The sequence below is a fragment of the Callionymus lyra genome, chromosome 6 (assembly GCF_982586985.1).
Source record: "Callionymus lyra chromosome 6, fCalLyr1.hap1.1, whole genome shotgun sequence".
NCBI lineage: Eukaryota > Metazoa > Chordata > Actinopteri > Syngnathiformes > Callionymidae > Callionymus > Callionymus lyra.
Window position 1 is genome coordinate 4591528 of NC_141823.1, and position 13779 is coordinate 4605306.

General features: G+C 37.8%; 1 protein-coding gene across 2 annotated transcripts in view; it reads left to right on the forward strand.

The window, feature by feature from the left end:
- mdga1 (MAM domain containing glycosylphosphatidylinositol anchor 1) overlaps positions 1-13779 on the forward strand; it is a 246681-nt gene that overhangs the window by 181755 nt on the left and 51147 nt on the right. For both annotated transcript variants that reach the window (XM_087793129.1, XM_087793130.1), the window contains exons 8-10: positions 5204-5533; positions 10059-10358; positions 13487-13753. In XM_087793129.1, coding sequence (XP_087649255.1) covers positions 5204-5533; positions 10059-10358; positions 13487-13753 — 897 coding nt within the window. The remainder of the gene's footprint in view (positions 1-5203; positions 5534-10058; positions 10359-13486; positions 13754-13779) is intronic.

Consider the following 13779-nt stretch of genomic DNA (forward strand, 5'->3'; position numbering starts at 1 on the left):
AAACTTGTTAAATTGAAAAAATAGTTGCCTTTTCGAAAATGTGTGTTTATCAATTTGTGTTGAAATCACAAACTTTGATTTTTTTCAGAATTATTTTCTCAACTTTAGAGAAGTGGATTTTTTGGGACATTTATTTAACCTTTTGCAAATAAAATAAATCCCATTTTTTCTGGAATTTTGGCCATTTTTAGAAAGTCACATACTTGACAGACATTTATTTTGATTGTCCAGCGAAAAACAAACTTTGTTTTTTGAGCGTTTATATCTATTTTTAGAGATGTAAATTTCTTTTATTTCAATTGAAAATGTCAGTAGCTTTCATTTGTTTTGAAATCGTTTCCCTTTTCCTCAATTTCACTTGATTTGTGTTTTTTTTCGGGGGCATTCAGTTAACTTTTTTCAATTTAATTGTTTTATTTTCCCTAGAGTGACAATGATTTTTTGACATGACATTCTGTTAACATGGTCGGCCGAACACAAAGTTTGGTTTTACAACATCTCTTATCAAAGATTTCTGGGCATTTTTTCTACTTTTTTGAATGAAAATGTCTTTTCTTTTCCCTCTCAGTTCTTCACCTTAAACCTCAACCATTCATGTCTTTCACCCTAAAGTTCTCTTTATCTAAACCCTTTAATCTCGTCTTGTTCTGGTTTCAACACAGAGAAAGTCATTGATTCTTGATTTTACTCTTTTTTTCACCCATAAAATAATGTCATTATCAACTCAAACTCATGTCATTCCGGAAAAAACAACTTGTTTTTTAATTCTCTCCAGATTTACTAACGAACCTCGTCAAGTCTGGATTCTGACCCAAAAGTCTTGAGACCCTAAATGTCTTTATTAACCTTTTTTTCTTCCGTTCTTTGGGAAAAAGCCTTTGTTGATCCTCAACAGACTTAACCTTGAACCTGAGACTAGGGGGGTCACAGGGGGGCGTCTATCCCAGTTTACGCGGGCAAGAGGCGGGGGACACCCTGGACAGGAGGCAAGACTGTCTCAGGACACACAAAGACACACAATCATTCACACACACTCATACCTACAGACAATTTCCCAAAGTTCTCAATCAACCTCTGTATGTTTTTGGACTGTGGGAGGAAACCGGAGTGCCCGGAGTAAACATGGGGAGAACATAAGAACTCCACACAAAAGTTGACTCCCTCCCCGGAAGCGAACCAGCGACCTTCAAGCGACAGCGCTAACCACTGAGCCACCGTGCGTCCGTCAACACAATATTTGGAAACACAAACGCACAACAAAAACCACAAAACCTTTACTTGGAGTGAATCACAGTGAAGTCAGCGGCGATGAATCCATTCAAGGACGTAAATCAAAGTCGCGGTAAAACGTGGACGATCAAAACACGCCGCCGGTGATTTATCATCGTCCTTCCCGGGACGTGCCATCATTCATTTGCGAGTAAGTGGCCGCGGATCTCTTGATCCGTCATTACGGGAACGGTGTCAGGAAAGACGGGTTAAGTGTTGCTCTTCCGCTGATTCCCTCGGCGTCGACAACACGCGTCTTTTTCTTCTGCCGCGATATTTTCAGCCTCTTTAATCATCTTCATTCTCCACAATCAGCTCCAGGAGAGCAATTAGCGGCGGATCCGTCGTCCGGCGAACACACGAGACAAAATGTTCGCGGGTCGGATTTCTACTGTCCGGTTAATGGACCCTGAACACATCGTCACTCCGGGCTCGGTTGACATTAGAGCGCTGTGAGGACACACACTCTTACACGAACACACACACACTCAATTTAGTCGGAGCTCCAAGTCACGTGATCTAAAGTCGTACGTTTGTAAATAAGTGTTAAACTCATTAAAGCCTTGTGTTCATCGTTCTAAAGTTCCTACTGTCTTTACTTGTTGATTCAGTTTGAAACCATGTTACACACCAGAACTAAGGGATTAATTCTGTGTCTCAAATCACATACTTCTTCTTAGTGCACTGGTTAGTATGCATTAGGATAGTGTACATACTAACTAGTAACTAATTCTCCACAGATAGTATGTCTCAAATCAAACTCTGCTGCTACGCACTAACAGGAAGTGACGCGACAGCTTCTTCTTCTACTACTATTTAAGGATGATTTCAACCAGCTTTAGGAATCGCCACTATCGCCACCTGCTGGCAGCGTAACTTCCGTATACAACGTCAACGTCACTAAGATGGAGTCGTTTAGTGTAGAAAGTGTCCATCGATACATACTCAGTTTTGTGTGTGTTTTAGTGTCACAGGATATGGAGCACTACATTTCACATACTAAGAATTGAGACGCACTTATGCACTAAAATTACGTAAGTAGGCAAGTATGCGATTTGAGACACAGCTTAAGTCTCCCACATGGTCTAGCACAGGGGTGGGTGGGTCTGGCACAGGGGCCAAAAAGCGATACTTGGAATGTCATGAGGGGCCATCAGGCCAAAAGAGTGAAGTACAATTCCAAAGTAGGATGGAAAATGATTTAAAAAACAACAACCAAAAACGAGATTTAAAATGTATGAACAAACAAGAACTTCGGAAAATAAAGCTAAATATCTCAATCAAGATATATATAAACATTTTAAATAGATGTTAAAACAGATGATTATAAGGATAATGATAATAAAGATGTTTCAATCAATTATAAAATAAATACTTTTTTTGAAATATAATATTAAACATATTTGTAGGGTCAATAAATATATACAGTCAAAAATATTTGTTCAACTATGACCTCATGAGCACAGACGACCTTGTATAGTTTCCAGATTCAGATTTTCTAGTTTTCAAACCAGGTTCAAATCCTGGTGTCGAAACAACATTTGAGGAATCTTCCCGTGCAGGACGTATAAAGTATAATGGATTATATAAAGTATAATTTATATCTTGTATTTTCCTCAAACCACATTGTTTCTTCTGGTCCCAAGAATAAATATGATGAATATTATATTGTAATATTATAATAAACCTCAGAGCCTCTACACTAACTTATTTATGTTTAGTATTATGAAAAATAATGTCTCACATTTTGCATATTTTATAGATAATTTTAATCTGTATTAATCTTGCTTCTCGCTAAATAGAGATTAATCTGGTCATTTAAAGACCAGGATGTACTTAAAACAGTACATTTAATTTGTATAATTATTTAAAAATAATGAAAATATATCTTATGATCTTCCTTTTCAGTTTCATTGGGGGAATCCTTATTATTCAGGAACACTTTTTAGTTCCGGACTAGAACTAGAGTAGTTTGATATAACTTTTAAATATACATATCTTTTGTTATGTGTTAGTATTTCTTTCTTTCTTTTTTTCAGTGTTCAAGTTGTATAAATGGTGTCGACATCAGAAGATCTATGTTTATTTTTGTTCACTTGTACAAACTTGTTCACCCCTCAAAGTTTCTTCTGTTTTGGTGCCGATGGTTTAAGACCTCAGTCTAGTCCCGGACCCCTGATAGTCTTGATCCCTGTCTTGAGTCCAAATTTTTCAACTAAAATTTCAGAGAAAATCTTTTTTACATGAAAGTCATAATCAAGATCATCTGAAGCATGATGGTGAGACTTTGTTACCGGGCAGCATAGAAAGAAAAAAAAATGGATCTGGGAAATGTGAGTTCTCCTACTAGAACAGAACTGACTAAAAGGTGTTGCATTTAGAATTACATTCTGTAGAATATCATTAAAGTGTAAAGCTTGACTAGTTAAAAACATTGGCACAAAGTATCTTAAAGTGAGGAGACAAACACATACAGAACACCATCGTCGGCATACAATCAGATTTACAAATACACAAAAATCCTGTTGCGACCCGTCCAGAGCTCTTGCTGATTCATCGTTATGGTGAGATGTTTTTTCATGCACTTCATTGTGTTTTTTTGCTGGTCCTGCTGTAGTACTTTTAGTTTTTTCTATCTCAGAGTGGGTCCGAGAATTTAATCCTAAAATTGAACCGGTCCGGTGTGCAAAAAAAGGTTGGGGGCCCCTGGTCTAAGGGTCTTTAGATGGACCTCTACCTTCCATCAGCAACATTCTCCAGACCAGAGTTAGGCTCATGTTTTTCCATCTTCAACTCCACCCAGACGTCTTGTTAACAAGCCAGGATGAAGTGGAAATCAAGCGCACCCGCCCTCCTCCGCTCTCCTTCGCTCCTCCTCCTCTTCTGTTCCCTCGCTCGTAGCGAGCTGTTTGGTATTCCGTCCGGAAGTCCGTCGGGAGATTCGTCGCCTTTGAAAGCGAAAATTAAATGTGACAGAGCGAGAGTTCCTCTTTGTCCTTGATTTTGTTCCCTCATCCTTCTTCTTCCAGCGCCAGTCTCTTCTGAACGAGGCTCACTCGTTCTTCATCACTCTCTCCCGCCTCGGCATTCATCGCCGCCTCGCTCTCCACCGACACCAGCCTCTTCACACACTCGCACAGTCTCGGGTCAAACTGAGATCTTGAACCCGAGAGAAGAAAAACAACAAAAGAGATGTAGAAATATTGTTGGTAACTGGTTGAAAATAGTGCAGGAAAAATATATTAAATAAATAATGTTGTGTATATTTATTTATATATATATATATATGACAACAGAAAAATAACAGAAACATATATATTATTATTCTATTCAATATTGTATGAATTATATTTTATAAAATAATATTAAAATTCATTATATTTAATAATAAATACTTGATAATAATAACACAATTGTATTTCATTTTTTTCAATTATGTGTAATCCTGAAGATTTGTGTATTGCGTTCCTTCTTTGTGTTTTATCCTAAATATGTCAATGATTTTTTTTTTTTTCTGATAAAATCGAACTCCTCATTTAAATATTTTGTGTCAAGCAACATTTATATACATAAATATATGAATATTTAATTTTTAATAATTGATTATTGTTGTTGTTAATAACGACACTTTAGTTGTTGGATGGAAACCTTAAAATAAAATATATATATATTATTGTTAATTAATTAATTTATATTCCTTTAAACAAATGAAATAATGTTTTTATTTGAAAAAATATCGTCAAAAACAATATGTTATAAAATAAAGAATATAATAATGATTATAACTAAATTATGAATAACATTTTTACATGTGTTTCGGTGAAAATGTATTGTGTTCCGTCGTAAGATGTTATTTTTCCAGGCTGATGGAGGAGCTCCTCCAAACATAAGTGGTAAAGTTCTTATTCTTATTAAATCCGATTTCTCCACCCAGCCATGGGCAACCTGACCTTCCAGATCACGCCAGACTCCAACAAGGACAGCGAGACCATCCAAATGGGCCGCGACCTCAAGCTGTCGTGCCACGTGGACGCCACGCCGCAGGACAAGGTCAACTACACCTGGTACAAGAACGGCGCGCTGGTCTACAACTCGGACAGCCTGATTCTGCTGCGCAGCGACCCGGACATGGCGCCCGGAACCAGCAGTCTGGAGATCGTGGACATGAAGTTCAGGGACTTGGCCACCTACAGCTGCATGGCCAACTTCCCCGGGAGCAGAGTTCCAGAGCTGAGGGTGGACGTCAACATCTCGCAGAACAGCGGTGAGTTCAAGTTACCTTTGTTTTTGTCTCTTTGACTCAAATACTAAGGGTGTGTATTAACAAGAGTTGAACAATACGTATGACGATACATGAGCAACGATGTGATATATTTTGATATATCGTGATACTTTAGCAACAAGGGTATTTATTAACACTGGTGATTGCTCCTGATGATAAGGTTCCAGGGTTGAGTCAGTACTTGGGTGACTTAGGTCAGTCTGTCAAACTGAGCCTGAGAAACCTGGGTGTTGTATTTGATAAAGACATGTCTCTTGTTCAACACTGCAGAAAACTGACCAGAAACGGTTTCCTTCAACTGAGAAAAATCTCTAAACTTAGGAAAATGTTGTCGGAACATGATCTGGATCTTATAATCCATGCGTTTGTTTCTTCTCGTCTGGACTATTGTAACAGTTTGTTTTCATGTCTTAACAAGAAGGATGTGTCTCGTCTGCAGTTGATTCAGAACTCTGCAGCCAGAATTCTGACCCGCTCAAGTAGGAGAACTCACATTTCTCCGGTCCTTAAAACTCTTCACTGGCTTCCAGTTTCTTTCAGGATCAACTTTAAAATTCTGGTTCTTACTTTCAGATCTATTCATGGTCAGGCTCCTCCTTACATCAGTGATCTGATCCAGCCTTACACCCCAGCTCGGGCTCTGAGGTCTGTGGATCAGAATCTACTTATGATTCCTTGCACACGGCTCAGGACCAGAGGAGAGAAATCTTTTCATGTTGAAAACTTTGGTGTTTCCCAAATCGCACACTTATGCCTAATATTTCTAGCACACTAGTGCGTTCACACTGAGCAGTGTACGGAAATATAGTGCGCACTAAAACAGCCAGATCATTGAGTGTGGATTGATAGACAATGTTCACCCTTATGTCCGGCATCTTAGGCGTAGATGACGCTACGTCTAAAGCTACGTCTAAACCTACGTCTAAAGCTACGTCGCTATAGGAAAGATACGTCACTGGAGACGCGTCTCGGGAGCAGATACCAGCGTAAATGTCTCGAGAAAACACGCATTTAACCACAAAACAAAACACAACATCAATAATAACAAAATAAAACACAACTTGATAACTTTTTTTAACTGGTTAAGATTGCTGTCAAGTGTCAGTGATAATGTTCCAACAGCTGGTTGCAATCAGCGTTCAAAACTAGTAGAAGAAGAAGCTGTCGAGTCATTTCCAGTTCGCAGGTGCGACGCTTCGCGAGATCCACAGCTGCTGACGATCAGACAATCAGACCACCCGGGGATAAAGCTCAGACGCTCCTGTCAGTCAGCGTCAACAGGTTGTTCTCGTTACCCCGTGGATCTCGCGCCTTGCAGCCACAACCTCCCTGAACTGTCTTTCCCTTTATCTCTTGGACATTTGATCGACTTCACGGACAATTATAATTGTACTGAGAAAAGGACTCGCTTGCACTGTATTTTGGTTGATGAACTGAGAAAACACACTCCATCTTTTTTTTGTGTAGCAAATTGTGTTGTATTAAACTGTCTTAATGGTATTGTCACCTGTGCCGTTGTTGTTTTTATCATCTTCCGCTTTTGGGTCTTTTGTTAAGTAATTTATTATATAAAATTCAACGAGCTCTGGTATCCCAGGGTTCTAGGATTGCCCCCCTTGAAAATGTTTTACAAGATGTTACCCCTTCAGAAGATGAATGTAGCTCTTACAGCACTCGCTTCGCGGATCCCTCGGTTACACCTATGTTAGCCCGGAACCATCCCTTGCCCTAAGTGTTTTTCTGGTGAGACTGGGCAGTGTGAACTTTTTTTTACTACAGTTTAATTTAGTTTTTGACCAACAACCTTACAATACTTACTCCACCGATCGCTCCAAGATTGCTTTTGTCATGAATTTGCTCGGGGGTAAGACTAGCGTTTGGGCTATATCTCGATATGGAAATCCAAGGCTAAGGGTCTTAACTCATTTGTCCCTTTTTCTACTGAGATCTGTCGGGTATTTGATTTTCTGTTCCACAATTCATCTGCCATCTCTAGTAAACCTTTAAAGCTACACCGGGGGTTTTTGTCTGTCACTCAGTTCATCAACCAGAATACAGTGCCAGTGAGTCCTTTTCTCAGTACAATCACAATTTTTCTGCGAAGTCCAATAAATGTCCAAGAGAGAAAGAGAAAGACAGTGCAGGGTGGGTGTGGCTGCAAGGCGCGAGCTCCACAGGGTAACGAGAACAACCTGTTGACGCTGACTGACAGGAGAGTCTCGGCTTTATCCCCAGTGGTCTGATTGTCCGATCGTCAGCAGCTGTGGATCTCATGAAGCGTCGCACCCGCCAACTGTCAAGAGATTGAGAGAGAGGAGGGCAGGAACCGGAACCAGCAATACAAAATAAAGGCCCCCAGGAAAAGGGAACGTGATAAGTATTACCCTGTCGACATTTGAGTACTGCGTAAGTAAGTGCACCTACAGTCTTACAGTGTACTGTAAAGCACTTAGAGAAATGTGTGATTTGGGACACAGCACAAGATACTGTAGTAACAAGGATATATTTGTAGTATTGTCGAGTACTTGACTCTGGTGTTGTGATAGTGTAGTAACAAGTATATATTTGAAGTATTGTCGAGTACTTGACTCTGGTGTTGTAGTATTTACAGACCACAAGACTCTTGACAAAGTTGTAACTTATTTTATTTGTTTATAAAAAAAAAAAAAATATCCAAAAGTCAACTTTAATAGCTGGACACACTGTATCCTCTCGTCCTCAGTAATCGCCAGATTTCATTGTTCCTTCAGCTACTGAGGACGTAATAACTGCTGCCATCTAGAGGCCGGATGTTTAATTGCAACACAAAAATTAGTAAAGCTGGGACTTTTTTTAATGTTAATTGTATATTTTTAAAACTGAATTCACTTTAATGAAATAAAAACCTTAAAAGAACTAGGATAAAAAATATAAAAAGTGACTTTGAATGCTCGCCATCCAAAGTTCTTTATCTCAGGGACTCTCATGACTCGCCTCCAGCTGTGTGCGGTTGAAATAAGTGCAGACTTCAGCAGTGAGTGAAGCGACGGCTGGAGTGTAACTGCTCCCACGTCACCCTGGAAGAGAGACAAGCGCAGGAGAAGCTTTAAAAAAGTTGAATAAAAGTTGCATCTGTGACTCTCCATCTGTGCAGCTCTTACTCCAGTATCACCTTCGAGGTCCCTGAGGTCGAGGCGTCCAAGTGATATTAACCTTCTTTCTCCTGCAGCACATGTGTCACACTGAGGGTCTGGTTTGATCCACAGTAGTGTTGATGTCAAGTTCATGTTGATGTCCTGACGTGTGAACGAGTGATGGTCTGATGAAGCTTCATGAAACAGTGTCATTATCTTCAGAGTCCACTAGATGATAGTGATGTGTTGATGAAGCTTCATGAAGCAGTGTCATTATCTTCAGAGTCCACTAGATGTCGTCGCTGCACTATTTTACCTTGTTTTGAACAACTGTTCTAAACAAACATCATTTTTAGACTGGTGGCGCCACCTACTGACCTCTGAACAACATGACACTGCTTCATGAAGCTTCAAGAACACATTACTACTATATAAATGCCAGGGATTAAGACAAAGGAACAGATATTACAAATATGAAGGATTGTTTTTTAAGCATCGATAACAAATGAAAAATGATTTAATCCAATGATTTGAATTTGAATATAATATATATAATTAGTCAATATGAGTTCATATATAATTTAATTATTTTTTTTAATATTTTTCATTTGAGTGTTGAAAAATATTTTTTTAATATGAAAAATATGTGTATATTAAAAGTTTAACTTTTTGAGTTTTTTTTTTAACATTTATATGTATATATAATTCAATAATTTATAGATGTATACATTTTAAGTATTGGAATTAAAATATAAAATGTATTATTTATGATACATTTCAAAATATTCTAGATTTTTCCATTTGTTTGTTATTACAAAAACACGAAATTAACTAAAACCTTTTAAATATACAAATTATTTATATTGTATATTGTATATATATGTATATTTTATATTATAAGGTCGATTTTTTTATTTTAAATCCACAACTTGAAAAAAAAATATTGGAGAAAAACCAAAAAGTATATATACTAAAAAGTATTTATTTATTATAGGGAAGTAGAACATCAAAGCCTGTCTGTCAATAATTTATTTTGAAAACAATTTAAATGCATTTCAATGATGAACCTTTAGGGTCAATGTGACCCAACGGTTAAAAAAACAAACAATTTCAACCTTTTTTATTATACAAGCTATGGGATTAAAGGATTTATTAAAACCAAAATCAGCCCTTTTCAATATATAAATGATTGAATTCAATGATTTAAAGAAAATGAAATGGTTGAAAAATATATATATATTTAAAAATGTAATATTTAAAATTCAATATTTAATTCACTTTAACAACTATTCATGGATGTTTTTGTTAAAGACAGTTTTGATTTTTTTATTTATTTTGATCCTTGATAAAAGTGATAGTTGAGTATAACTGAGTTTCTCACCCTCGCCCTACAGTGTCGCCCCCCATGCTGTCGGTGCCCCCTGGTGGTCAGACGGTCATCGCCCGCGAGGGAGGAACGGCGGAGCTGGTGTGTCTGGTGGTCGACGGCAAACCTCGGCCCCCCATCCTGTGGTCGCGCCTGGAGAAGGACCTGCTGATGCCGTCGGGCCGGCAGGTGGTGGAGACGCCCAACGGTCGCCTGAGGCTGAAGAACGTGAGCCGAGACATGATGGGTTCGTACCGGTGCCAGACGGCGCCGTACAACGGGCTCAACATCAAGCGCAGGGAGGCTCAGGTCCAGCTCAACGTGCAGTGTGAGTGAGCATGACTTATGATTAGAACAAGGTCTTCATGTGTTTTAGCACTTTGGGCAGTTTCTGAAGTATTTACTGCCACTGAAAAAATATTTGCTAACTTTTGGTGTACGTTTTCAATTTTACTTTGTATTTATTTCAATGATTCATTACTTGGCTGTAGATCTTTGTGTTTTTCTCCTTTGATTTACGCTCTTTGCACTTTGTTATCTATTTGCACTTTGTTCACTTTAATTGCGCCTTGTTCTTGTTTTCTTGTTTTCTTGTTTTTTGCTACCGTCTGCTGTGAACTAGAACAAACCTGATTTCCTGAGTGAGATTTTATATTAATATATTAATATAACAATAGGGTTTTTTAATTTTGCACTTTAGTCATTTTGGTGAGCATTAAGTTTCCTTTAAAATTCTTCAAGTGAATATAAAAATATATTTTGAAAAGTAACGTGCTTTTATATCATTAAAAACAATTATTTTATTTTAAACACAGTGTATTGAAATGTAAACAATAAAATAACTATGAGAAAAAAGAAATAAAGAAATAAAAAATAAAAGAATATATACAGTACTGTTTTATATCAATATGGTATATAGATATTTTTTACATTTCTATATTAAATAATAATAATATATATAATAATATATAATGAATAACATTTAGCTTGATTTAATTAATTATTCTCCTTCATTTTTGCTTAGTGGCCCCACTTTATAAAATGTGGCCCCTGAGGGAATAAAAATGTCCACCACTGATCTGGATGGTTTTAATTTATAGGTTTAGCATGAAGCAAATTATATATTTTTAACACAATTAAATCTTAAATTTCAAGTATCATTTTAATAAAAACAAAGAATAAATATATATTTTTTAGACATATCTGCAAAATGTATGCAGAGAATAATAATAGAAACTTAAATGGAGGAAATATAAATATTGATAAATGAATAATTAACAAAATAATAATTAAAACATCAATTAAGATCTATAAGAACAAAACAGAGCAAAACATAAACCCCAAGAAATATATTTTTTTAAATAGAAACCATGAATAAATATAAAGAGACATGAAATAAAAATCCTGTAGAACTGTACTGAAAACATTAAATCATGTTTTATAATTAATTAAATGTTCATTCAACCACTTAGAGACTCAACAAATACTAGTTTGACTCATTATTACTCACTAACTAGAGAAACTCCAGACTTTTTCACATGTTCCCCCTAAAAAAAGTTGTTTATGTTCAATTGTACCAACTGACTGGAGGACCAGCGAAGGGTTAACTGGCTCCTCCTCCTCCGGCGCTGAAGAGCATCTCTGTGTGAGGTCACATGTTGGGGCGACCCGGTCTGATTAATGGACCAGGTGGCCCACTCGCCCCCCACACCAGGACCTCCAGACACAGAAAATAGAATCTTCAGGATCAGGGAGGACGAGTCGGAGAGATTGAATCTCCGAGAACATCGACGAGAAGTTACGAATGTTCTCACCTCGTCAGTTTAATCACTTTTGTTCATAAACATAGATGTTAAATATTAAATCCAGGAAATGCTGAAAGGAAAGAATCGACAATCATGAAAAATCTGAATTTATTCTCGAGATCACGATGAAAAGAAACACAAAAAAAATAAAAAAATCTATTTTTTATCCTTGATACACATTTCTTTAGATGTATTATTCAACTATTTCGAAATAAATAAGTTATTTGATATTTTGTTCTATTTTTTTCAAACAAATATACATATATTTTCCTTGAAATATTCCATATATTTAACATATTTAAAAACGTGTTAATAAAGGTTAAACGTCAGCTCATTATCCCTGACAGAAGCGAGGATGACAACATGTATGTGAGCATCACTGTATTCCTTAGGTTGGAATATATCTAAACGACCTTTGACCTTTCACTCGTCAGAGATATCGTGACATGTTTAAAGATTGTCGCTGCGCCCTCTGGTGGTCATCAAATGTACAGCAGTGAATCTTAATCAAGAGTATCTTGTGCTGGTGAAGCTTCGTGAAGCAGTGTCAGGTTTAACGGGTCAGTAGGTGGCGCTGTCTTTCTTAAAAACAACATGAGGTTTTTCAATAGAATACATTTTTAAATCAATAGATTATAGTAAAGTATATCTACTTGGTTCTGAAGGAATTCCAAAAAGTCTCTAGAGAAATACTACCAAGCCTTGAGGTGTAATACCATGAAGCCTTGTGGAGTAATACTACATAGCCTTAGAGAGAAGTACTACTGACCCTCACAGTGCAATACTACAAAGCTTTGCTGAGTAATACTACGAAACCTCATAAATACTAAAAAGCCTTGCAGAGTGATACTACAGAGCCTCACAGTGTAATACCACTGAGCCTCGCAATGTAATACTACAAGGCTTTGCAGAGTAATACTATGAAACCTTATAAATTCTACATAGCCTGCAGAGTAATACCACAGAGCCTCGCAATGTTATACTACAAAGCTTTTCAGAGTAATACTACGAAACCTCACAAATTCTACATAGCCTTGCAGAGTAATACCACAGAGCCTCGCAATGTTATACTACAAAGCTTTGCAGAGTAATACTACGAAACCTCACAAAGTAACACTACAAAACCTTGCAGAGTAGTACTACAGAGCCTCACAGTGTAATACTAAAAGAGCTTTGCAGAGTAATACTACGAAACCTTACAAAGTACTACTACAGAGCCTTGCAGAGTGATACAACAGAGCTTCACAGAATAATAATCCAGAGACCCGCTGAGTAATACTACGAAACCTCACAAAGTAATTCTACAGAGCCTCACAGTGTAATACTACAAAGCTTTGCAGTGTAATACTACATAGCCTTGCAGAGTGATACTACAGAGCCTCACAGAGTAATACTCCAGAGCCCTGTGGAGTAATACTATGAAGCCTGACAAAGTAGTACGAAAAAGCCTTGCGATGTAATACTACAGAGCCCCGCAGAATAATACTACAAAGCCTCACATTGTAATACATTGGACCCTTACGAAGTAATATCACTAAGTTTAATACGACCATTTCCCACTTTTGTCAGTACAAAAATAAATCCAGAGAATGTTTTTTAAACAAGAATCATCTACAGAATCTTGAGTTAATTCCATCACATGCCTCCACAGATCCGCCCATTCTGGACCCGGTCTTCCAGGATGTCCGGTCCAGGAACTACCAGATGGTGGCGCTCCGCTGCGCCATCCTGCGCTCCAACCCGCCGCGGCTCACCGACATCCGCTGGCTGCGCAACGGCGACTTCATCCCGATGCCCACGCCGGACCTCAAGGAGACGCCGGAGCGCAAGTTCAAGCTGGAGCCCTCCAACAACGGCACCTACGAGTGCCGGGTCAGCAACAGCGCCGGGACCTCCTCGTGCACCTTCAACGTCTCAGGTGCGACAACGTCTTACCTCGTGGTG